The sequence below is a fragment of the Motacilla alba genome, chromosome 19 (assembly GCF_015832195.1).
Source record: "Motacilla alba alba isolate MOTALB_02 chromosome 19, Motacilla_alba_V1.0_pri, whole genome shotgun sequence".
Taxonomy (NCBI): domain Eukaryota; kingdom Metazoa; phylum Chordata; class Aves; order Passeriformes; family Motacillidae; genus Motacilla; species Motacilla alba.
Window position 1 is genome coordinate 3,240,888 of NC_052034.1, and position 25,432 is coordinate 3,266,319.

At 53.5% G+C, this 25,432-nt stretch overlaps 1 protein-coding gene across 1 annotated transcript in view; it reads left to right on the top strand.

Annotated features, from left to right (window-relative positions):
- The first annotated feature begins 2,303 nt into the window (after nt 1-2,303).
- The window catches only part of TMEM211 (transmembrane protein 211), a 60,052-nt gene continuing 36,923 nt past the window's right edge, over nt 2,304-25,432 (top strand). Inside the window, exons 1-2 of the mRNA XM_038158172.1 lie at nt 2,304-3,773; nt 14,391-14,529. Of these exons, the coding sequence (XP_038014100.1) occupies nt 3,486-3,773; nt 14,391-14,529 (427 nt within the window). The 5' untranslated portion in view covers nt 2,304-3,485. The remainder of the gene's footprint in view (nt 3,774-14,390; nt 14,530-25,432) is intronic.

The window sequence follows — 25,432 nt, forward strand, 5'->3', positions numbered from 1 at the left end:
CAGCCAGAAATCCCTGTCGAACTCCTCTCCACCTGCGGAATGGCTGTCCCATAAGTCAGTTCCGTCTGCGCCCCGAATCCTGCCACAAAAATCCTCTTAATCATCCTCCCGAGGCAAATCTGCTCGTCCTTCACCTGCCAGGAACGTTTGTCACCGTGACACGGCGCTTAGGTTGATATCCGAGGAGATCTCTGCTCCACGAGCTTTGCAAACACTTTGTGAAGACTGTGATTATGAGTTCTGGTTAGTGAGTGTGTGAGGAAACTGAGGCACAGAGCCAGAGGGCAGCTCTGCCGTGTCACCCCGGATCGATGCAGTGTCACCCTGTGCCGTGTAACTGTCCTGCCCTCGCCGCCCGAGCCCTGCCAAAATGATGTAATTAATAATCATTGTGTGAGTTTCTGCGCCGTCTTTCATCCATGCATTCCAAAGCTCTTTACAAACACTCAGTAATTAAGACTCATAAATTGTAAATGCCATAAAAGGGACACGGGGATCTTCAGGGCTGGGATGGAGCCGTCTCCTGGGCGGGATGGTGCCGCTGATCGACACCCTGTAGCAATTGCATTTTCTCTTTTGATATTATTTTTGTTAACTGGTGCTCTTTGATACAGTTTTGTACACATGCCCAGAGGCTGGCTGGAGCATAATGAACTGTTCTATATGGTTTCTGCATAATGAAGGGAATTATTTAATTGGCACATAACCTCAGAGACTGCTAATAGACTAAAACATTCTGAAGATGAGCAAATTGGAAAGAATGGGATGACTCAGGGAACACTAAATTAACATATTCTGCCAAAAATTTTGCACCCGGTCCTCTTGGGTTTCAGGGTATCCATGGGGGTTGAAGAAGGATGCAATGATTTACAGAAGAGTTTGACATGAATTACCTTCCCTGGACTGAAATTTTCTCTCATTTTTGGCAATTCAGAAGGGCTGGAGCTCCAATCCAGAGCTGCTCACTCGGCCTTGCAGCTGGATCTGAACTGGAAGCGTGAGTGACAGCAGGTGCTGGAATCTTTAACAGAACATGACAGTTTAATTATCTGAGCAATCAGTTAAATGTGACTTCAGGACATGGGTTGGCCAACGTCACAGAAGCTGAGGGACTCCTCCCTAAATGATAATATTCAAATAAAAAAAAAAAAAGCTGTCTCACTGCTTGATTTTTTCCTCTCCACAGCTAGAAACAGAAATAAACTTTCTCATATATAGAATTCTCACTACTTTGGGAACACAAATAACAAAAATTATATGAGTAAGGACTTTAACAGCTGAGGTCTTACTCTGGAATAAATAACAATGTCCTAAACACATCAGGAGTCAAAGATGTCTTTGCACAGAAACTCACAGCACCTTCAATTAGAGACTTGTATTTTACTCCTAATTTTCTTTCATTTTACTCCTAATTTTCTTTCTTTCTTTCTTCCTTTTTTTCTTTTTCTTTTTTTTTTTTTTTTTAATTTTATTTTAATGGGGAAACAAGTGTCTGCATGCACACACAACACTCCTGGCAGGTTTGGCTGTGGCTGACCTCAGCCCATGAGCCCCATGGGAACGGGAGGGTTGGTACCTGTGCTGAGCATTTCAAAGAAGGCAATTCTCCCACGTCCCAGCCTGGTGAAAATTTACTGCTTTTATTAAAACACTGCAATTCCTCCTGGTTTCCTTCCACGGGGCACATTCCCAGGGAGGGAGGTTTGTTCAAGCAGTCTCTGCCTGACTCCCAGTGGGTGAGTTAAAACTCGAGGTTTGAAGTGTAAAATGGGGTAAAAAGGTACAAAAAAAGGTTCACCCCCAGCAGGAAGAGCTGGTTGGTGACCTGCTGCTGCAGGAGTGCTGGACGGAGAGAGCGGAAACTCTCCAGGTCCTGAGCTCTTCCCAGCCCTGCCGCGGCTGCTGCTGCAGGAACGGAGCCTTTTCCGCAGGGCTGGAGCCACTCCGGGTTATTCTGAACTAGGGAAGGCAAGCGGGCTCGCTGGCACCTCCACCCTGCCCAGATGGCATCGCCAGCGCCGTGTGGGACTCGCCTCAGATGACCTTTCTCTGATGCACAGTATCTTCCTCACATTCTTGGCCATTCTGTGGCATCGTAAATACTTGAAAAATAAGAATTTATTTTAACACCATCCTCTGTTTCTCCGTTCTTTTTCCCCCCACCGTTTGTTTTTCTAGATGCCTCAGGGAGTACAAGACAGCACAGGACAGCAGTCAGGTATTTCTTTCAGCCAGGGATTTATTTCACTGGGGGGGAAATCAAGGCTGAGTGTGATTTTGTCCCTTCAGAACTTTGCCGAGGTCGCAGGAGGAGCAGCGTCGGCGGCATTTCTAAAAGCAGGACACAGCCCCAGCCCCACGGAGCCCCAAGGCTGCATGCGGACACAAGCGGGGGCTTTGCCCGTGCCTTCAGCTGCCGGAGCGGCTTTGCCATCGCTGCCGCAGCACTCCGGGCGCGCACCAGGAGAGGGTGCCAAGCCCCCGGCTTGAGCTGCCGGGATCCGCACGGGCTTCCCAGGACTCGGAGCCCTCTCCAAGCGCTGCCCTCTAAACATCAACCAACGCGTCCCGGGTCTAAAGGAAAACCTCGGGTTTTAACCAAAAGCTGCCCAAATGTCTTTACCTGTTTCAGCGCTATCGGCAGCAAGTGCCCGAAACCCGCCCGAGGACATTAGCGCAGGATAAAGACATTTTTTGCTACATTTAAAAAAGAATCTGGTTCTTTATGCGGCTGATGGACGTGGGACCGCTCGGGGGAACAGCTGAGCTCCTGGAGACCGAGAAAACCCGTCAGATCTGCGAGGCACAAACATAACACATCAATCCGTGCTGCACAGGCACCGTGAGGTTTAGCAGGAATAAAACCTGATCCATGAAGTTTTTGGAATGACTGTTATAAAAATCCATCTGCACTGGGAGGCGCAGCTTTTACACCTCAAGTAAGCGCAGGCTCCCGGGCAGCCGCTGTGCCTCCAGCACCTTGGAGAAACCTGCGGGATCGGAGGACAGCACAGCCCGAGCCGGCAGACCCCGAGTCCGAGCCCTCCCTGCCACGGAGGGTTTAAATCCCCCGCGCGGTGCCACCGCGGAATTCCCGCATCCGCGTTCCCCACGCGTGTCCCCGTCCGGGAGAGCTGCAAGAGCGGAGCCGCAGCATCTGCGGGCCCGGAGGGAGGGTTAAAAACACCGCCGGTAATTAACCGCAGCAACACCCCGACCCTTTCGGGGCCGCTGCGCAGCCTGCGGCGGGCGGGGAATCGGCGTGCACCCCCCGAAAGCGTGCGCGCAGGTGACCCCGCTCCCCCCGCCCCGCATCCCCCCGCCCTCCGCGGGTGTCGCAACCGCGCCCGTCCTCAGCCGCGCCCCGCGGGGGGGGCGGCGCAGGCAGCGCGCAGGGAACGCGCAGGGAGCGCGCAGGGAGCGCGCAGGGCGCGGGCAGCGCTGCCGGCCCCGCGCCCGGCCCCGCCGGCCGCCCCGCGCCGCCGATGCTGTCGGTGCCGGTGCCGGTGGCGGGCGCGGGGGCGGCGCGGGGCGCGGGCTCCCTGCCCCGCCGGCGCACCATGTGCAGCGGCGTCGGCTGCTTCTGGGCGCTGCTCTCCGCCGGCCTCCTGGCCGCCTGCGCCGCCGCCTTCCTCTCGCCGGCCTGGCTGCTGCCGCCCGGCCGCGCCGCCGCCGGCTTCGGCTTGCTCTGGCGCTGCGCCGGGCCGCCCCGCGGCTGCCACGGCTCCGCCGGCCCCGGCGGCTTCGGAGACATCCCCTCCGGTTCCTGGCAGGTGAGCGCCTCCCCGCCGCGGCACCCCCCACCGCCTCTCCCTGGCTCCCGGGAATCCCCCGGCAGCTCCCCGACATCCCGCCTGCCCTTCCCCGCACTCCCCGGCAGCTCCCGTCACCTCCCCGACATCACCCGCGTCTGCTTCTGGCTCTCCGGCATCCCGCATCACCTCCCCGGCATCTCCCGTCACCTCCCCAGCATGCCCCCCTTTGCCTGCTTTGGGCTCCCCGGCGTCACCCCATCACCCCCTGGCTTCTCCCCAGACCTGCTCCAGGCTCTCCAGTATCTCTCTGTCCTCCTCACGTCCCTAAGGTCCTCCTGTCATCACCCCAGCTTCCCTTGTCCTGTCTTCCACACCTGCTCCAGCATCCCTATCCTGCCCGGATCATCCCCTGCATCCCCCTCGAGCATCCTCTGCATCTCCTCGTGCTCTCTCCAGTATCCCTTCCATGCTCTGCATCCCACCCGTCCTGCCTCTGAGCATCTCCTCAGCACCCCCTGGGTGTCCCGTGATCCCGGTGGGGTCTCATCCCTCTTTGGGATGCTGGGCTGTTCTCGGGGTGCTGCGTGGAACCCCCCGTGCCAGCGTGGTGCTCAGTGCAGCCCCAGTGTGGCCGCGGTGCCGTGCGGGGCTGAGCCGGCCACCCTGCCCTGCCGGGCCCCAGATCCCCGCGCCCTGCCCGGGCGGGCTCCTGCTGGGTGTGCGGGAGGGACTCGGGGAAGCTGGAGAGGTTCCTGCGCTTCCCAGCGCGGCGCCGAGCATCGCTCCCGGCTGAGTTTGCAGGAGGGAGCAGGGAGGTGGCTGAAACTGCTGCTCCTGGGACACGTGGCTGCAGAAATCGAGCCTGGATGTGGGGGATCGTGGCTGTCACTCTGCCCGGCCACCCGGGGGGATGCCCGTGCCAGGTTTTGGGAAGGAAGGAGGCCCAGACCCCCCCGCTCGTCCCTTGGGGCCCGGGGCTGCTGTGGTGCCCCGGGGTGACAAAGAGCCGCCCGTCACGCTGGGTGTGTGCGGGGAGCGCACAAAGCCCACTCGGCCCTGTCCTTCCTCCCTCCTCTCCCTTCATCCTTCCCCCGAGGCTGTGAGTGTGAAATCCCCGCCTCTGCTCGGAACACGCGAGCTCGGGCTCGCTCCAGGTCACGGTGTAGCGCGGTCCCCAAGCCGGGGCTGCGTCCCGGGCGCTCGGGGCTGTGCCGGCCACAAAGGGCGGCTGTCAGCAGCTGGATTTCTCAGCCTGCCATGGAGCTGCGCTGTTATCTCTGCCAGGACACCAGGTCTGCGTGTGATTGCTTAAATCCCATCACGATCCTTAAAATTGGCATTAGAGACAAATACTGTGAATCGCAAAGAAAAGAACCAGCTGTATAAACTCCTAAGTATTTATATAAAAAGGTGCAAAAATGCTCTTGTTTCCATGGGCTGGCCTTTGTTCAGATGTTTTTGCAAATGTGATGCAGATAAACACTTTCAAGTAATAACAAACTTTAAAGATAAGAAGGAAGCTCAGCAGTGACTCATTTGAATAAGCTTCAGCCTCTGAAAACACTGAGATCCAGAGAATGTTGTAGCACGAAGTCTCTGAGTTCCTGAGCTTGGGCTGAGGGAGAGATGAATAAATCACAGCACTGAGGGGAGTTTGCAGGGCATTTTGGTGACATGTCCGTGTCACCTTTATTAATACCACCCAAATAATTAATGAACAACAACCAGTGCAGACTCTTGCAGAGGAGAGTGCTTCCTTACCAGCTTTCTGCCGCGAGGAGGGGGCGAATACCTGTTGTGATGCTTATTTGATGGGCTGGAATGGGATAAAATAGTCCTGACAGCTTTGCTGAGGCAGGCGACAGCTTTGGCTTCCTTGCATGAGCAGCCTCCGAGCCCGCACGCCTCGGTGCTCAGCACGGCGGAGCCGAGCGCTGAGAACCCCGTCCACGAGTTCAAGCAGGAGATTTCTCTCCGTTTTGGAGAGATGGGGAAATCGTGGCTCTTTTTTCTCTGCTTTCAGAGCCGTGACGTTCATTTCCAATCTTTCCAGCGATCTGGCGGACAGCTCTCTCTTTAAATGAAAGCCGAACGTGGACAGGAATCTGAGAGCTCCCGAAAAGAGCCCCGAGCGCTGGCTCAAGTGGAGTTTGCTGCAGGAGGGTGGGAGCTGGGGCTGCCGGGGGCAAAGGGGGCTGAGGCTGATGGGGGGCACAGGAGCTCTAGGGTGGAGCTGGTGGCACATCTGGGGATGCTGAGAGCACACCTGGGGAGGGTGCTGAGAATACACCTGGGGAGGATGCAGAGCACACCTGGGGAGGATGCTGAGCACATCTGGGGAGGGTGCTGAGAGTACACCTGGGGAGGGTGCTGAGCACATTTGGGAATGCTGAGAGCACACCAGGGGATGGTGCTGAGCACACCTGGGTGGATGCTGAGCACACACCCGGGTGGGTGTTGAGCACACCTGGGAGGATGCTGAGCACAGCTGGGTGGATGCTGAGCACAGCTGGGAGGGTGCTGAGCACACCCGGTGGGTGTTGAGCACAGCTGGGAGGGTGCTGAGCACACCAGGGAGGGTGCTGAGCACAGCTGGGAGGATGCTGAGCACAGCTGGGAGGGTGCTGAGCACACCCGGTGGGTGTTGAGCACAGCTGGGAGGATGCTGAGCACACCCGGGTGGATGCCCACTCGCAGCCGGGGTGTCCATCCGTGGGGACCGTGGTTTTTTTGTCTCCTGCGGGGCAGGCTCGCTGCCGTTCCAGCGTTCCCCTGCTCCGTTGAGCCGATTTGTTGAAGGGTGGGGGAGCGTTCAGTCCTGCAAATGATCGTTAATGCCAGTTGTGTGCACTTGGGGGATTATGTTAATCGTGCTACAAATGATGCTTTGAATCATGTCTGGAGGTTAATTAACATGCCTTTCTTCTCTTAAGAGGGCCTTCATGTCTGCTTAGAGTTGCTGGCTTTTTTCTGCTTCCTTTCATAATTACTTTGCATCTCTCTAATATCATGGGTACCTTTAATTTAACCCTGTCAGTGCTGCTGGGGCTTTGCACTGAGCTCAGCATCACGATGGTTATTTGATGGGGTGGAATATAATAAAATATCCCCGATGGCTGCAGATGTTGTGGACAGGCTGAGACCTTGCAGGAGCTGATAGAAACTGGAGAGGATTTGGTTGGAGCCAGAGAGGAGAAAGGGGTGATGGTGATATTGCCCAGCCAATTTGTGAGTGAGGCCCTTAGGATCTGTTGTGGGATGACTTGGAGCCGTGAGGGCTGCAGAGGGACATCCCAAGGTGTGCAGGTACCCTGGGGAGAGGGGATTGGTCTTGACAGGCCAAATCAAAAAAACAGGTGAACTTTTGAGCTCTGAGTGGTTTCATTGCCTCTCATGGCTTTTCTTTTTCCTGGTGCCAGATCACTGTGTACGTGCAAAATAGTGCTTCATCCTCAGCTAATTTATTTTCTCTTTCAGTGGGAGCATTTGGCTCATGGGTTCCTGTCTCAGTGCTGCACTTCGGAAGCTACTGCTGCCACATTTCAGATTTCTATTTTTATTTTTCCAGATAGTCTCCAATTATTTTCAGGCTTTGCCAAGCATGTAATCTAAAATAACAAAGAAGCTGATCAGCCCATGATATTCAGGTTAAAGCCACATGGGCCATTTGCCTACGGAGCCAGTGACGCTGGAGCAGAGCCCAAAAGAACCTGCTCAGGACAGGGGGGAGGCTTTGCCCAACCCCAGCAGTTCCTTGAGTGGGTCTTTCCTGGGCTTTAAAGCAGGACTTGAAAAGATTGAGCAAAGCCTTTGAAAAAAAAGATTCATTAGTGAAAATGTACAATAAACCTGCTTACCCTTTTATTAAATCTTCACTGCTGGTTTCTCACTGCATCAGTTCAGCCCTGGGTTCCTGATGTCATCTGGGGTTTGCCCATTGGGGCCAGGTTTGCAGGTCAGCAGCCCTGATCCCAGTGAAAAAGCTCATGGAGATGGGAAGAAATCTGTCACTCTGTGGAAAATCTGTCACTCCTCTTCCAGCGCAGGCTCTGGAATTAGGGAGAGAAGCAGTATGACCCAGCAGGGACTCGGGTGTGTGCTGCCTCTCAGGCAGAGTCTGATCAGGCCAGCACATTAACTTGGGATTATCAGGAAATCAACTTTTAGCTCCTCATCCTAAGAACTTCCCAGGAGACCAGACTCTGTCTGCCAGTCCATTTGATTTTTAATTGCACTTACACAACCTTGGCGAGGGTTGTGAGCGCCGAGTGTAAGGAATTCTTGACATCACCACCTCCATGCACATTACCCCAGAGCAGATTTATCTGCTCTCATCAGCCACCCAGACTTTTCTGACCTACATTAACAGGACTGGTGTTGGGGAAACCTGCAATTCCTGGGCTGTGGCCCCACATTTCAGTGCCCAAGTCACAAAGCACCGCTGGGACTCACCGGCCTGCTCTCAGCTAAGCTGGGCTGAAAGGGGAGCTGAGGCAGGACCAGCTTAAGGGGGGCCCTGGGAGCTCAGGTTGATGGAAAATGCAGCCAGGCTGCTCTCAGGATTAGTCTGTCCCTGCCCTCAGAGGGAGAGGGAAGCTGCTTTGCTTGGACAAAGAGCTGGTGTCAGCCCGGAGCTGCAGGGCCAGCGGGCTCAGCTGAGCTGCGGCCACTCCTGCCAGGGATGGTCAGGTCACACGGGTCACCTGCCCCCACAGCCCCTCCTGAAAGGCAAATCCTGAACCCTGCACCTCGGGAAGGGCACGGCAGAGCCATTCTGATGCTGCATTTCCCCTTTGCAGGGCCCAGAGCAGAGTCTGGCTCAGGCTGGCAGGGACATTCTGACAGTGGGACATTCCCTGCATCCTCCTGAGCTGCAGATCCCGCTCTGCTCGGGCTCCTCCTGCGGCTTCGTGAGCAGCAGCCGGATGGGCGAGCGGGGTGACCCGCGGGGCATCCGCTGGCCACGGCGGCGATGGCTGGCAGCGCCAGGAAAGGGCTTATCCCAGGGCAGGATAATGACAGAGCAGGGGAAGAAGGCTGATCGGGTACCCAGCACAGTGCACTGCTTGCTGCCTAATTAAAATTTCATTAAGTTGGTTCGAATCCCTTGATGGAGGTCACAGGCACACCATTGATGTGCTAATGTCTTACTTTTTCTCTTTTTTTTCTGTCTTTCACTACTATCCATCATCCTCTTAGATAAAGCAGTGCCATTAGGAACTGCTTTCCAGCACCCCCAGATGCGAGGGCAGCGAAAGAGAGACGGCCATAATTCATCAGACAGATTATCTGTCCCTTATTTTCCCTCTAATTAAAAAAATGCCTCTCTCCCCCCACTCGGATCAGTTCGGGCATTAACCCCTCTGGTGTTCTGTTGAACATGCTGGTGAGCTGGGAACTGGAAGAGTTGCCTGGAAGGCCAGGCCTGGCTGAGCTTTGTTTTAGTGGAGGTGGTGCAGAATTTAGTGCAAAAGCAGCTAAATCTGGGCTGGGGAGAGACACCCCCGTGCATGTGGTGCTGTGGGCACCAAAATCCACCAAACCCTGCAGCTGAAGGGAAAAAATGAGGGCTGGAACCTCCTGTGCATCCAAATCTGCACCTGAATAAATCATCTGCACCTCAATCTGGGCACCAAAATCCACCAAACCCACCAAACCCTGCAGCTGAAGGGGAAGAAATGAGGGCTGGAGCTTCCTGTGCATCTAAATCTGCACCTGAATTAATCACCTGTACCTCAATCTGGGCACCAAAATCCACCAAACCCTGCAGCTGAAGGGGAAGAAATGAGGGCTGGAGCCTCCTCTGCACCCCTGTGGCTCAGCCCAGGCTCGGGGGTGGGGACATCAGCCACGTCCCTGGTGGCATCACAGCTGGGGCCCTGCGCTCCCGCCCGCGCTGGGGTCGGGTGGCATTCCCTGGGCACGGCTGGCATTTTCTGCGAGCAGCACGGAGAGGGAAGATCAAAGCGGCAGGAGAAAGCGCTCAGATGGCGCCCAAAGGAAGGGAATTGCCGGGGAGGAGAAGCCCAGGATGTGTGGGATCCTGTTCCTGGCCGTCGCTTCGATGCCGCCCAGATGGCGAATGTTTGTTTCTGCGCCTCGTGTGGGGGAAACAGCAGCGAGCTGCGAGGCTCCACCCGCCCACCCCGGCCGCATCCCCCCCGGGCCGGGGATTCTGCTCCTGCCGAGCTGCCGGAGCCCCTGCCCGGGGAGAAGGCACAGGAGGCACCTGCCCGCTCCTGCATCCCTCCGGCTGCTGCCGGCATCCCCAAATCCCAAAGCTCAGCTCCCACTCAGCACCTCCATCCACCTCCACCCTGATCTGGTTTTTTAACAGGGTTAAAATCTCGGTGTCCATTTGGTTTTTACCTCTGCAGGTGCAGCACTGCTCAGTTTAACCCCAAAAGATTCCTGTAAGGAATATTTGATCACACAGAGCTCTGATAAGAAAGGGTTGCATTTAAAAATGAAAGTGGTTAGAATAACTTTGCCACCTCTTCTCTGTTTACAGTTTTTTTCCTGCTCATTTGGGGTTTCTTAGATATTTTCTCTCAACAGATACCCCCGAAAGCCAGACACACTGCGACCTTCACTTTCTCTTTCTCACTGAGCCTGTGGCTTTGTTTCCCAGTTATTTAGGGCATTTATCTTCTGCCCCCACTTCCAAAGGTGCTGAAGCATCTGAGCAGGGCTGGAACACCCCACAGTCTGAAACCTGTAAACCAATAAATTGCATTAATAAACTAATGTGCATCATGGCCCAGTTCATAGTGATGGCAGGAGCTTTGCCAGGTTGGTTTATCTCTGCTGAACCAAACATCAGGTTCTGAGCACTAAAAACTGGACTGGAGAGTTTATTTTCCCTTCTCCCTTCCTGCTTTAATGCTGGCTTTCAGAGATGAGTTAACTTTTAAAAAGTTTTCATTAGGGAAATTAAGGAATTCTTCCAGGATGGCCATTATGTGACATTTTAATTTTGATTTTTCTGGTGAATGAAACAACATCTTCAGCAGATTTATTGCTAAGTGAATGGCCCAGCCATGGCATGTGTCAGACCTGTAAAACACTAAAAATCAGGCAGGGGATTGTTGTTAATCAGAATTTATTACACTACATAAAGGCATATTTACAGTCCCACCAGGGGACGATTAATTTGTTTGGGGATAAACAATTAATCTCCCTGGGAGTGGGAGCAGAAAATCTGACATGGTTTAATGTCTTCTCCCAGCGTGGCAGAGGCAGGATTGCTCACAGCCTCCCTGGGGGCATCTCCTGGCACTGCCAGGGGTCAGGGCTGGGCAGCCCTGGCCTCCCTGGCAGGGTTTGCACTGGGAGCTGTGCTCTTTACTGGGGTAAATGTTTTTTTCCTGCCCTGTCTGAGCTGGGCTCTCACAGGCAGCCTCCTGCATCCCTGCTGTTCCTCCCCACCCTGTCTATTTTTGGGTTTCAGCCCTTGCATCTGTTTCCTGCATCCTCTCCTTTCTGCTCAAGATGCAACAGGCACAAACAGGGAGGGGAGGGAGGTGCTGCACAGTGGGAAGGAGAGAACTGCAGCTGCTATTCTTTGGTACCTTTGCTCCATGGACTTCTTCAAACTTCAACCTTTTTATTTCTCTTCGAAAGCAGCTTTTTGATCTTTGCAGGAGCAACTCCAGTACAGGGCAGGAGCACTTAGGAAATTCCCAGCTGAGGCCACGGAAAGGTTATGACAAAAGCAAAATTTCTGTTTCCAAGAGCATGTGCAGTGTTTTGGCAGGTAATGTCAGCACACAGCCAGCAGAACGTGGAAGCCAGGCAAAGAGCAGTGGCGTGCCATTTTCTACTGTCACTGTTTTTTGGGGCAGCTGTGCCCCTGCCACCCCTTCTGTCCCCAGGAGCTGCCTGGCAGCTGTGGAGTGGCTCAGCATTCCTGGCCCACATGGCAGAACCCAAGCCTCACCATTTACCTTCACCTATTGCCCACATGAATCTTCTCCCATTTATTCACGAGACCTCGGTTCCCTTTGCCAGGGCCTGGCTGGATTCCGTGGGGTTTTGGCCACCCCTGTGCACATCAGGATGCTGCCAGCCCTGAGACCCCTCCGTCTTGTTGCCAAACCCTGATGGCAGCTCCCAAACCAGACCAGCTCTTCTGCCAGTTTGACTCACCTGCACCAGCCTGTTTGTGCCTTTTTCCTGTCACTTTGTCCTGAAAAAGACCTTCCCACTTCTCCACAGGGATTAACAGTCGGAGCAGCTCATCAGTTGTTTCCAGCAGGAACTGTGAGTTTTTAGGGGATTTGAGCCACCACAATTAAGGAGAACCTAGATCATTAAAAATAATATGCTTCACACAAGAGAGGAACCAGCCTGTTTCACAAGACCCCTTTCTGCTGAAAAATTCATTGCTCTAAATAATTAATGGTCCTTGCAAAGGAGGATGGTTTTGCTGGGTGGAAGGTGAAATGCAGACGCCAGGCAGAGTAATCCTTTTTTTTTTGTTGTTATGAATCCAGATTTCCTGGCCATGCTGCTGCCCTGGGAGCAGTGGGGGAGCAGGGCTATGGCTGCTTTCCCCACGGGGCCCCAGGTTGGGAGAGTGTCTGTGCAGTGGGGATATCCACCCCATCCCATCCCATCCCATCCCATCCCATCCCATCCCATCCCATCCCATCCCATCCCATCCCATCCCATCCCATCCCATCTCCCATGGGTCCCTCCTGGTGTAGGGACAGGACAGGGGGCCCTGCTGGGGGTGTCCCAACCTTGTATTTTCAGCCCTGAAGCAGCTCTGTCTGTCCAGGTCTCAGTGCCTTGGAAGGCTCTGGAGAGGAGCAGATTTCCTGCTGGAGCAGCCTCTCATTTCCCTGGGCAGCTCTTGCACTGCTGTTCCCTTTGCACTGCATGTCAGGAATTCATTTATTGCTGGGACAGCATTTGCATTGCTCAGTGCATAAACAGGCTATAAATAAGAGGCTGATTTCTAATCCCTGCACAGCCCCAGGAGAAGCACTCACACCAGGGTGTCAGGGGGTGCCTGGCCTGTCCCTCTCCAGCACCAGTGTGTCCCTCCTTGGAGCAGTGGCAGCTGCTGGGACACAGCTGGCAGTGGCTGTGTCACCCAGCCAGTCCAGCTCAGCAGTCAGCAACAGGGGTAGATGTGGGGCAGTGCCAGACCTGTGGGACAGCAGCACTCATGGGAGGGGGTTTTGAGCTGTTGGGACCCCCCGTGGGCATCCCAGGGTAAATCCAATTCCTCTTCCCCTGCTCAGCATGCCTGTGGTTCCTGCAGAATAATTTACATTATTATTATAATAATTTTATTATTACAAACAGTAGCAGACAGTTTGTGACCTCTGCTGAGGGGAGGTAAATGAAAGCTGTATTGGGGTTGTTTCTGTAACAACCACGGCTGCCCAAAAGCTCAGGTAGAGGGGAGAAGATCAAAAAGGCAACACAAAAAAGGTGATTGCTAACCAGAATGTCTCACCAGGACAAGGGAGCTGGACAAGGGTGGGAGTGGGACCTGACCTCCTCAGAGAGCTCCACACAGGTTATAAAAGCCAGGCTTTTCAGGGAGGTGGCAGTGAGACCTGCCTTGGAGCTGTGCTGCTCCAGGAGCTGAGGAAGGTGTCACTGCAGGGTGACTCACCAGAGCCAGCAGCATTCCTGGAATGTGCTGGGAAGGGACAGGAGCTGCAGCATTCCTGGAATGTGCTGGGAAGGGACAGGAGCTGCAGCATTCCTGGAATGTGCTGGGAAGGGACAGGAGCTGCAGCATTCCTGGAATGTGCTGGGAAGGGACAGGAGCTGACCTGGCTGCTGCAGTGCTGGGCCTGAGGTGTCCTCACGCTGTTTGAGCGCTGTCACCAGCTGGGTGCTGCAGGAGGAAGGTCCCCTCTCTGCCCCTGGCCATGCCCATGGCTGGGCTGGCACGTGTCCCTGCTGGAACAGGCCACCTTGCTGCCAGTGCCATCTGCTGTCACCTGCAATGGGGACAGAAAGAGCAGCAGTGCAGGGACTGAACACCTGTACCCAAGGGCGAGCTGCTTTGCCATGAATTAATGCCCTTCCCTGGTTTTAGGCTGCTGGGGGTGGGAGCAGCCTGCCGTGTCAGCAGAGCTGCGGTGGGAGCAGCAGCGGGATGCCCAAAATGCCTGCTCATTCCAGGGGCAGGGCTGCCATGGGATCCATGCTCATTCCAGGGGCAGGGCTGCCATGGGATCCATGCTCATTCCAGGGGCAGGGCTGCCATGGGATCCATGCTCATTCCAGGGGCAGGGCTGCCATGGGATCCATGCTCATTCCAGGGGCAGGGCTGCCATGGGATCCATGCTCATTCCAGGGGCAGGGCTGCCATGGGATCCATTCCAGAGCTCAGCAGAGGCACTGACACAGCACACACATCTAATGGCCCTGCTCTTAGGGCATGGCCCCTCATGCAGTCATGCCCTTGCAGTTGTCACTGCAGCCCTGGGAGCAGGGCACGGCTGAACCTCGGGCTCACCCTGAGCAGAGAATTGAAGCGACAAAAGGTGGAAGGGAAAAGGTGGGAGAACCGCCCATGACAGAGCTCCACTGCCCACATCCAGAGGGGGATTTCTGGGGGGTGTGGCAGTGGGGTGACCTCTCTGACAGCCCCCTGTGTTCTTCCAGACGAGCGCTGTGCTGTGTGCGGGCGGCTGTGCCCTGCTGGCCCTCAGCTCCCTGCTGGCCATCGTCGCTGTGGTGCTGCCCGGCGGAGCCTGCGAGCGCCGAGTCTGCACCCTGGCTGGCTACATGCAGACAGCAGCAGGCAAGTGCTGGGGCTTTGCTCTTTGGGGTGGAAGGGTGGGGGGGTCCTTGTCGTGGCATCTTGGAGCTCAGCAGCATGAGGAGCTTGCCAACCCTAACCAAGGGTGGGAGAAAAGCAAGCGGCCCTTCAGTTCAGTGATTGCCTCCTGCATTCAGCACAAGAGATATTGAACATCACCTCCAACCACACAGGCTCTGTGGCAGAGCCTGGGCCGCAGGCCCCACTCGCTGCCCCCAGCTCAGGATGTTGTGTAGGACAGGGGGTTGTGGTGAGTGGTGGAGATCAGGCTTTCTGCTGGCAGGGTGCTGCTGCATCTCCTGGGGTCCAGCAGATGCTCCCTGTGAAGTGTCCAGTTCCATCTTTGAGGTTAATCTGGAGGGATTTCCCTCTCTGAGCTTTACACCTCACACAGGGGTTGCCCAGCCTGTCCTGTATTTCCCCCTCTGGTGATGCTGCATCCACTTAAAATTCCTTTGCAATTGCCTGTGCTTCTGCCTCGAGGGAGTGCAGAGGGAGAGGGGAGGAAGCTGGGGAGGGACAAACCCCACTGGAGACTTGTCACCCCTGCAGGGAGCCACGTCCCTGAGTGTTGGACCAAACCTCCCAGCTGGCCGTGAGCCACGGCAGGAGATTAATGCCCCTTCGTGTCTGTGCCCGAGAATAAACTCCTTTGCTTGGAGAAGTTCTCAGGGCCAGCCAGGCTTTGTTCTCTGCCTGGAAGCATTCAAGCAGCTCTGGGGGGGAAATCCTGTTACAGCTCTCCTCGGCAGGGCTCATCCCGTGGGATCTGATTTGGGACAGATGGAGCAGGACAGATTTCAGCCACGGCTGCTCCAGCTCAGCCGGGCTGTGGGGCGACACACAGCTGCTTGTGCTGTCCCCTTCTCCCAGTCTGGAGATTCCCATCTCTGCTGGCTGTGGCCAGCGGGTCCCCTGGGTGTGGGACAGGGGCTGGAGGAGCCCCATGGCAGATCTCAGCTCCAGGGATGGGTCCCTTGCAGGTGGTCTCCCCCGCAGGGGATAATTGGGGTGGAAAAGGGTAACCCCACATTACCTTTGCCTGGGGGGTGGCACATCCCTGCTGCGTCTGGAGCAGATACAAAGCAAAGGATTAGGAGTCTCCCTGGAAAGGAAACTGACTGTGGCAGATAAATACAAATGAGGAGCTGCCAGGGGTTCTGGTAATATTGAACAGGCTGTAAATAAACTGTAGGCTCTAAGCGTTATTGACAAATGAAAATTTACTGGGGACGTTTGAGCAAGCTAATGGGTTGCTTTAAACCCTGGCATTGCCTGCTAAGCATTTTGTCTTGTGCTTTTTAATTTTGTGCACTGTGGATTAATTCCCATTCAGAGCCAGGCAGCCCTGAGTCAACAGAATTAAATGGTTTAATGTATTTGGATTCAGAAATGCTGCCCCTCCATAATTTCTCTCCTTGTTCCCCCCTCCCTCCCTAGGAGGAAGCTTTTCAATAAATCAGCTGCAGCGAGGTGACAGGGAGAAAAACTCCTCCCCAAAAATCACATTATCTCGGAGAAAAACAGGGATTTTAGGATAGATGAAATTATAGGGGAGGGAAGGAAAGCAGAGCGAGCCTGGAGGTTTGGTAGAGAAGCTTTCTGATGGGGGGTGGGGGCAGCTCTGCCAGGGGGACACCTTGAGATGCTGGCAGAGCAGTGGGGGTTTGTTTCTCCCAAATCCCAGGTTTCCAGGTCCCAAAGTCACCTTTCCTCTGCCTGACCAGACATTTTCCCACTGAAATCCAAATTTTGCTCTCCTTTTCCCATTTCACAAAGCCAACTTGAGGAATTCTTTTAGAGCACCAAAGGTATGAGTAAATCAGCTGAATTCTATAAATCACTGAATCAGGAATCCAATGTCCTGATAAAGAGCCAGGAGCATGGAACATGCCAGAAATGCAGGAGCAGAGGTTCCAGCAGAGCCAGAATCAGCCCCCACAGGGTCTGCACTGTCTCAGAAGGATGCCCTGAGCTGCACTCACATAAATCCAGGTGCAGAGGCCAAGGATTGATCCCTGAACCAAACAGGAACCAATCCTGAGAGCAGCCCCACAGCAAGGGCAGCCAGGCTCAAGCTACAGCTTTAACACTTTCCTGCTGTACATTTGGAGAGCCAGTTGTGCCTTTAGCAGGCCCAGAAGGGAGGAAGATAAAAACCTCAGGCAGACAGAGCAGAGCTCTAATTGCAGATGCAGACAGGCCACCAGGGTTCAGAGCTGGGCTAATTGCCACCATCCTTTGAAAACAGCAGTCCTGATGCCTGGCATCCACTCAGGAAAAAACCCAACATATCCACACAAAAGACCAGAGGATGATCCCTAATGAAAGAGTTAATGAGCAACAGGGAGAGGAGGAAGGATAAAGGAACATTTGCTCAGCTCTCACACCCTACAAAGACAAAGCTGCCTCTGAGAGGTTAGAGATGAGGCTCACTCCCTGTTCATGGTGTCAGCTCACTAAAATGAAATTTCTGGGGGATCCTTCCTCCCAAACCTGCATGGCAGGCAATCAAACCCTCCAAAGAGGCTAAGGGAGCCAAGCTGGGGGTTTTTTATGGGGTACCCCAATCCTCAGCTGCAACCCATTGCTGTTGCTGGGGAGGAGTCCTGGGGCTGAGCCCAGGGACAGGGAGGGCAAATGGGGGCACAGCTGAAACCCTGCCAGTTGTCCTTCAGCAAAAGCCTCTTTGCTGGGGTTTTAAAACCAGGAGTTAATTCCAGGAAGAAATGTCTCCTGCTGCATGGGGCTGAAAGGGAAGCACAGGGAATGCTCTCCGAGGCTGATTGTGCCTGTACAACCTCTCTGGGGCTGCCAGGTGCTGCCCAGGGGCCCTGGCTCACTGCAGTTCATCCCTGCAAGGCTCTCAGACCAGTTTTTCAGTGACTGGCAGTGGGGAAGCTGCTGGAGGAGCACGGGGCCATCACAGTGTGTCAGGCAGTGCCTTCACCCATGGGATCTGTGGGTGGTGCCCTGGGGAGCCCCAAGGCTCTGCTCTGAGCTGTCACAGCCCACACAGCCCCCAGCAGTGGCACTGCCTTACAGCAGAGTCCTGAGCCTGGGGGACTCAGAGCCAGAGCAGCCTCTGACAGGTTTCCAGCAGGGACTGTGCTCCACACTCAGAGCATCCCTACCCCCATGGGAATGGCCTTCCCAGGGCAGTGAGGCTGACGAAAATGAGATTGCCACTCAGTAAACCCCATCAAACAGAAAATCTGGGCAGATTTCTGCTTTGGGGGCTCGTGGTACTAAGGGAAGGACTATGGGTGACCACGCTCCAGCACTGGAGCTGGTTCCATCTGCTGCTCAGGAATGAGTCCTCACAGGCAGGATGAGCAGCCTCCCTCATCCCTAAAAGCCTCAATAAAGCCAGGATTGTGTTGATTTTGGGAAGCTTTTCCCGTGTGCTGTTCAGGCAAAGGGCTTCTGCTTTGCTGACAAGGGTGGCTGATCCAACCTGCCAGTGGTCCCACGGCTGCTGCTCCTTCCCCTGGTCTCTGGGGCCTGCCAGGAGGAGGCTGCAGGGCTTGGGACCTCACTGAGGGCACAGAGCACAAGAAGCCTTCAGGAAGAGCTTTGCTTTCAGCCCACACTGCTCTCTGTCCAATCCTACCACCATCAAGTCACTGCTCAAGACAAACCCAGTGCTGAGGGAAACGATCCTGACCTGCCCGTGCCTTTCTAAGGTTCTTCTGCTTTTAAAGAGCAATTTCTCAACATCGCCATGACAGAATCAGAACAGTCCCAAGGCTCCAGCAAGACAGGCGGAAACTCCCAGTTATGCAGTTTAGCCACAGTGTAATCCCAGGTTTCATGGTAGTCCCAAGAGATTCTTCCTGGAAAATTTGATTGCATTTTGCAGCCAAGATCCCTCTTACTGGCAGCAGCATGGTGGCATTACAGAGATGGCCTCAGCTTTTGGTCAGTTAAGCAAAATACAGCAGACCTTGTGATTTTTGTCTGTTCTTTAGACACTGATCATCCAGAAAGAACACAGAAAGAGGGAGAATTGTTCACTTTCACACCAGTGTGAACCTTCTAAATGTATCAATTCCCAAGGACTGAAAACCAACCTAGATTTAAAATGTCTTGTGCCATTCCCAAGGGAGAGCAGCAGGATGGGTGGAAGGTTTGGGGCAGCCTGGGGGCAGCAGGGCCACATCAGTGCTTGGCCAGGATGCTGTCCCAGTGTCACAAATGTTATTTAGGAAGGCAGCACATGATCCTTCCCCCTCATTGAACCTCTCATCCCTCCCTGCATCTGCATCCCAGCCCACCTCTGGGATCGATGGTGCCCTGTTTGTCCCAGCCTGTGCAGGCTCTGCATGGCAAACAGCACCATCATCTGCATCACTATTGATCCCTCAGGCTCCCATCGATCAGCCTGGTGACATACAGGTAATGTGTAATTAGTAACTTGGATAAAAACAGCACCAGGAGGGAGCTGCCAGGCCAGTGTGTCCGTGCAGCAGCAATCAGAGGGGTCATTGCTGACCTGCCACTGAGTCACTGAAACTCTTCCCTTGCCTGAGGTTTTGGGTCCCTCCCATCCTGCCCCTCTCCCAGAAATCCCAATTGGAATTATGGAATGAGGAAGTCACTCTGCCAAGCATCCCTTCCCAAGGCACTTGTGGGGATGCTGGAGAGCAGCATCCAAGGATGGCGCAGTGGGGACACACTCTGCTCCTGGGCTCAGTGTCCCAGCACCGCCCTGAGGGGACAGAACTGGAGCAGGCACCTTCCCAAGGCAGGGGGAATTTGGGGTTGGGAGCCGACACTAAAAACGCTCAGGAAGGGCCAAGGAGAGGAGGCTGGGAGCGCTCCCAGCCCGCCCAGCCGGGGGCAGAGCCAGCCGCGATCCTGCGGGCGCCGTGGCTGCGGCAGCCCCGCAGCCCCATCCTGTTGACGCCGAGGGTTGTTTGTCAGAAACATCCTTGGGATTCGGAAGAGGAACTTGGCAGTGGAGGCAGCGGGGAAGCAGCGCCCTGTTGTCCAGGCATTGATTTGATTTAAAATCACCCAAAGCTTCCCCTATCCCTGTTTAAAAATAGCAGCTTGGCTTTTATCACAGAGCCCACGCCGTCCCTTTTCTTGTGGCAGAAAAAACACGCTCAGTCGTGGTGCACTGACATTGCTGGATGTGCTCAATTATCAGAGCAGCATTAAGGAAATGTTGCCATAAAGCCGTTTCCCCACTTAGGAAAAGTTCCTCAGAACTGCAAGAGAAGCTCCCAAAATAAGCAAAGTCCAGTGTTCCTGCAAGGTGCTTGGGCACGAAAGCAAAACACAGCAGCATAAAACCTGAGCCTGGAGATGTGTCCAGCTCCTCAATCGCAAGGGCAGCTTGTTTGTCTTTCCCTGGAAAGAGCAAAGCTGGGAGCAGCAGCAAGATGCTCCTCAGTGCTCAGGTCCTCACTGCCATCCTCACCCTCTCCCCTCCACATTTCACATCCCGTCCTTGCCACAGAGACAGCACTCACACTGTTGGAAGCCCTGATTCTGCCCCTGGTGCAAGGCTTTTTCCCCCCTGCTTTCTTTAATTACATTAGCAAAGTCAAAAACTGCCTTTGGCATGTTATTATTCAGTCAGTGAACTCTCACTAATTCCTGACACAACCAATAAATATCTGAGCTAGGAGCTCACTGCCAGGGAGCTGGAGAGGGGCTCGGTCACAGCCCAGCCCCACTGCTCACTTCAGAGCCAGTGTTGTTCATGCCTGACTTTCCTGTGCTCTCATTTTGTTCACTTGCACTGATGCAACTCCTCTTGTTACATTCTTTACTAATTTCCTCCAGAATTCAGCTCAGTAAAAGCCACAACCATCCCGAGCCTTGGGCTGGTTTGTCCTGGAGCAAGGACTGCCCTGAACCCTGTGGAGATGCTGGGCACCAGCACCAAGCCCAGTGCTGTTATTCCATCAGTCTCTGTGTGCTTAAGAATTTGATGAACTCCTGTGTTAGAAGCAACAACTGACTTTTTTTTTTTTCCATTTCCCTCCCAGCTGGGAGGTGCTGTCTGGGAGGATGTTGCAGGGAGAAAATGAACTTGTCAGATCTGCAGATTGACAGGCATGAAAGTGGAACCACAAACATCAACTTCAGCCTTTCAGGAAATTTTTACTTCTGCTGAAACAGTAATTTCTCTGTGCTCACTCCAGTGCATGCATTCGAGTGACAGATCATCTTGGTTTGAGAACGATTTCATGATTTTACTTCCAAAACCTAAAATCTTCATTGGAGAGCCAGGCCATTAAACACAGCAGTGACAGGAGAGGGGCTGGCAGCTCTGCTCACAGCCAGGCTCCCTGCCACAGGTGAAGTGCAGATCAGCCTCCCCAGGGCTCCAGCTTGTCTCACACAAGGAGCAGAGCTGCTGAAGGAGAAGGGGCCAGACCCTGGCTGTGCTGCAGAGCAGCTGAGCCCTGCTCCACCCCAGTGACAGATGACAGAGATTCATTTCCATCTGACATTTGGACAGATTTCTTTCCTCTGCTCACTTCTCTCCAGGTGGGTTGTGCAGTTTGGCACAAAGCTGCTGACTTGGTGCCTTTGCCCTCCCTTCAGGCCAGGTCCCAGCAGCAGCAGCAGTGTGCCTGGGCTAATGCTAGGAGCAGAGCATTTCTCAGCAGTCTCATTTAGAGAATAAACCAGCCATGTCCTTTCACTGGCTTCTTGGAGAGGGGCAATACATTTCCAGTGGCATCAGTGACAGAAGCAATATTCTTTCATTGCTATCATCAGAAAAGAGCAGCTTTATACTGCAAGAAAGAACTATTTCACTTGTACCAAACATATTTTTTATTTCCTTAAACCTGGGGAAATCCTTGTCATATTAATATGTCTGAATTGCTTCTCTTTCAACAGTTCTCCCAGGGATTTGAGCTTAGACCAGTTATTGCACTTGGATGCAGTAACAGTCCATAAAAAAGTATATTCTGTAAATAATAACAGTGCTTTGTAATAAATGGAAACTACAAATAACAAGTGCCACTAGGACTCCAACACTGCTGCCCCTGAGGAAATACAGGCCCCAAGGAGCCCAGCACTGTGCCAGAGTCACGTGTTTCAGATGGGAAAATCCATATTTCATTTGATTCCCTCTGCCTGTGACTCTCCCTTCAGTTCACAGGCAGCTGTTCCTTCCACAAGGCAGGACATTTACCTGGATTCTAACATTTCCAAGGCACCAGGGTGTGACTCATGGGTGTTAGCAGAAGGCTCCTCAAGCCTCATCTTTCCAAGCAGGCTCCTTCTTGAATTTTTGGTGAGGGATGGCTTTGATAATGGCTCGTTTTTCATGAAGTTTAATTGATCTTGTTGGTTGTGCAGCAGAGAACAACAGCAGGAGAGGGTCTCCCTTCCCATGCAAGTTCAGGTTGTGTAATAAACCAGATCCTGCAAAGCTTGAGAGCATTTATCATTTACCAGCTGTCATCAGTGGCTGCCCAGCCTGCTTGTTGCATGCCCACAGTGCTGAGCAGGATCACGTCCTCTTGTCTCCTTGCTGTAATTCTGTGTTCAGCTGAGGTTTCTTTTCACAAACAATTTGATTTCTCCCATTCCCCCTCCTTGCTTAGCTCATGTTTGCTGGAGACAACCCTGCAACCCTCTCCAGGGCCACCTGAGTGTCCTGCCTTGCTGTGGGGAGGGAGCTCATAGCTGAATTTCATGCATCCTGAAGCAATTGTGTAGACACCACATCATCTTTATTGGCTCATCCATCTGCACTGAGTGCAGGGTGTAATGCTGAGAAAAACCCCTCCCTGTCCCCTCTGATGCTGGCAGGGAGCTCAGGACTGTCAGGAGCAGTTTGCAGCTCAGGGGTGCATTTCAGGAAGTTTTGGTCAGCCCCGGTGCCCAGCCCTGGCTCGGGCAATGCTGAAGTTTATGGCCTGTTGCTAAAAGCAGTATTAGCAGCATGGAGACAGTTTCTGGCCTTGGGGGAGATGTAAGTGTTTGATGGGGGAGATGTAAGTGTTTGATGGGCTGGTTGGATGCTGGCTGTAATTTAAAAGGCATCTGAAAGCGGGGACAAGGACCTGTCAGGACACAGAGCAGGGCAGTGTACAGAAAAGCCATCACCTGTCTGCCAACACCAACATGCTGACATCAAATTTAGGGTGAAGCAGCGAGCCCCTCAATGCCTCAAAAACCTGTTTTGCTGGGATTAGATGAAGCTCATGCTATTTGTAGCTCCACCTTGGAAGTCATTGCAGGCCCTGGCTGGCCCAGCCTTGGTGAACACAGTGATAAATCTGGGTGGCAGCTGCTGGCTGTCTTCTGTGTCACAGATTGCCCAGGCAGTTAAAAACTCTGCATCTGTGCACCACAGTCTGGCTTTAGGAGCAGGGGTGCAAAGAGAGAGGATTTCCCTGAGAAAGGAGCAATGAAGATCTGGCAAATGGATCTTTCCACCTCCTACAGTCCTGCTGACTGTGGGACAGACCCTTTGGTGGCACTTTCAGTCCCACTTTGCTTGCTCTGATTTGGCTTCAGTGTCCTGGATAACTGCTGCAGGCTGAGCTGGGGAGCCAGCCCTGGGAACAGCCACAGGAGCAGTGGCTCTGGGCCAGATCCACTTCCTTTTTGCACAGCCTGACAATGCAGGGAGTCTGGCAGAGGTCTCTGTCCTCCTGTGGGCACGTAGCACAGCTCCCAGGCGAGCTCTGCTTCGGAAATGTTTTGCTCTGCCTTCCTGTCTGAGCCTGTGCTGAGCTGGATTCCTGTGCTGGTAAGGAACAGATCTGGTCAGAGGAGAAATTTACCCTGCACCGAGTGTAAACACAGATGGAAACGTGGTGGAGCCCTTTCCAAAGTCAAGGGAATAAATCTGTTTAAAAGGCTGAACACCTGGGGCAGTGAAAGAGCAGGTGGAGCAAGAACCCCAGAAAGGACAGAGGGACTAAGGCAGAGGGCACTAACTGCACAATTAAGTGGAGAAATTACCCCAAAGAGCATAACAGGAAGGAGAAGAGACTCCTTTATGGATCTTTTTTAAGACTCCAGAGGTTTTTGAGCCCTGTGAGTTGCATCCCACAGGGATGGAGCAAGCAGGTAGGCTTTTCCCCTGGACAAACCTCATCTGCCTTCTCTAGGGCAGCATGGGAGGGATGCAGCCCCAGTGTCCTCCAGCTGCTGGGAGGGATAAGCAGGATTTTCCTTCCTGGTTAGGCAGCTATTGCTGTGCTGCAGGAACCCTGGGAGGACAGAGCATGTTCACACCAGTGGGAATCAGCTTCATGATGGTTTGGTCAGCTCTGCTGCTCCAAACCAGTACATTTTCTATGTTCTACAGTAACAGCACTCCTGAACAAAGGCCTTGGTCCTGCAGGGCTTTATTCACTTGCCTAACCAAAAAGCTAAAAACATGGATAAGCCTTGGATGGCTGAGAAAATGTGAAATTGGGTTCTCCTCCCAGCCATAACCTTGGCAGAAGCACAGCTCTGGCTGCTAAAGCCCATAAAATGAACAGCCCCTGTTGCTCCTGATAGGGGTATAAAATTATAATTACCTGAGGAGTGACTTACGATTCAGTGAAACAAGGATCTTCTCCTTTTTGATTGAATTACTCAGTGGTTATTCCTAGAAGACTGGAAGCAGATGGCAAGCTCTGGCCAGGCATTTAACAGCCTGAGTTATGGCACAGAGGGGATGGAGCTGAGCTCCAACCTGCTGCTCCTGCCTTCCTGCTTGCCTTGGGTCCCCATCCTGGGGTATTCCCCGGGAAAGGAGAGGCTGGGGGCTGGGACAAGATGGTTTGCAGCAATGACTGGAGATGTGGGGGATGTCGAGCAGCAGAGGGCTTGTTTTGCAGCTCAGGTGGCAGCACAGAAATGCAAAAATGTTTCTGTAAATCCAGTGCTGCTTTGGCCCAGGTGGACACATCTTGACAGCAATCCCAGTGCGTTATGTCAGCAGCCTGTGGATCTGAGAGGTGACAACTGCCCTTGTGTCACACAGGAAAGCTCCTCATCCTTGCAAGCCCAGGAGGAGGAGGGATGGATAAAGGCAGACGGTCCCCTGGGCTGGGGGGGAACAAACACAGCTGTATAATTTCTGCCTCACTGCTCCTCCTGCCCCCGTGTATCTTGAGCACATCAATAAAATCAAACAGACTATTAGCAGCACGTCCTGTTATCAGCCATGGATGGGCATCAGGCAGCCATGCAACCTGCATTTTATGAAGTGCTGCTCCTACCACTGCTGGGGCTGCAGTGATTATCACATCTCCTCACAGCTGGGCCACACCACAGCTTTTATGAGCCTTTCTTACATCAAAGCCCCTTTATTTTTAAAGATAAATTAACAATTGTCTCCCTTTCTTTTTATTTAATGGCATAACAGCCAGCTGATTACTAGGTGAGACACCAATCTTGTTGCCGAGCTGTGCTCACTGCATTGTCTATTTGATTATTTTTATTGAATAAGCAAATGTTCTCTCGGAGCTCTGAAGTCCTTATGAGGGAGACTCATTTTCTGCTGCTGTGATCTCTTTGTCACGGGTGGGTGATGTATGAAGAGGAATTGCAAATAGCTGTTTACAGCCAGCAAAGTCACAGAACAGCCCACTTCAATTTCTGCTATCTGTCGGAGGCTGTTGTTGGCGATGGTCAAAATTAATTAAGCAGGAAGGAAGAGAGCAGAGAGGCACTATGCATCCAGTTTTGCCATTGAAATATTAATGGTGAGCTAATCAAGAAAGAGTATCCATGAATATCTAATCAGCTCACAGTTTGCAGTTTTACTGAAGCAGTGAACTTGTGGGCAGCAGCCCTTTGCAGGAGGTGTGGGAGGGGAGGTGGGCGGGCTGCTCCTGATCGCTCTATCTGGGAATAAACAAAGAGCTCCTGCCTGTCACAGGGGCTCAGGGACGTTTTCTTTCCA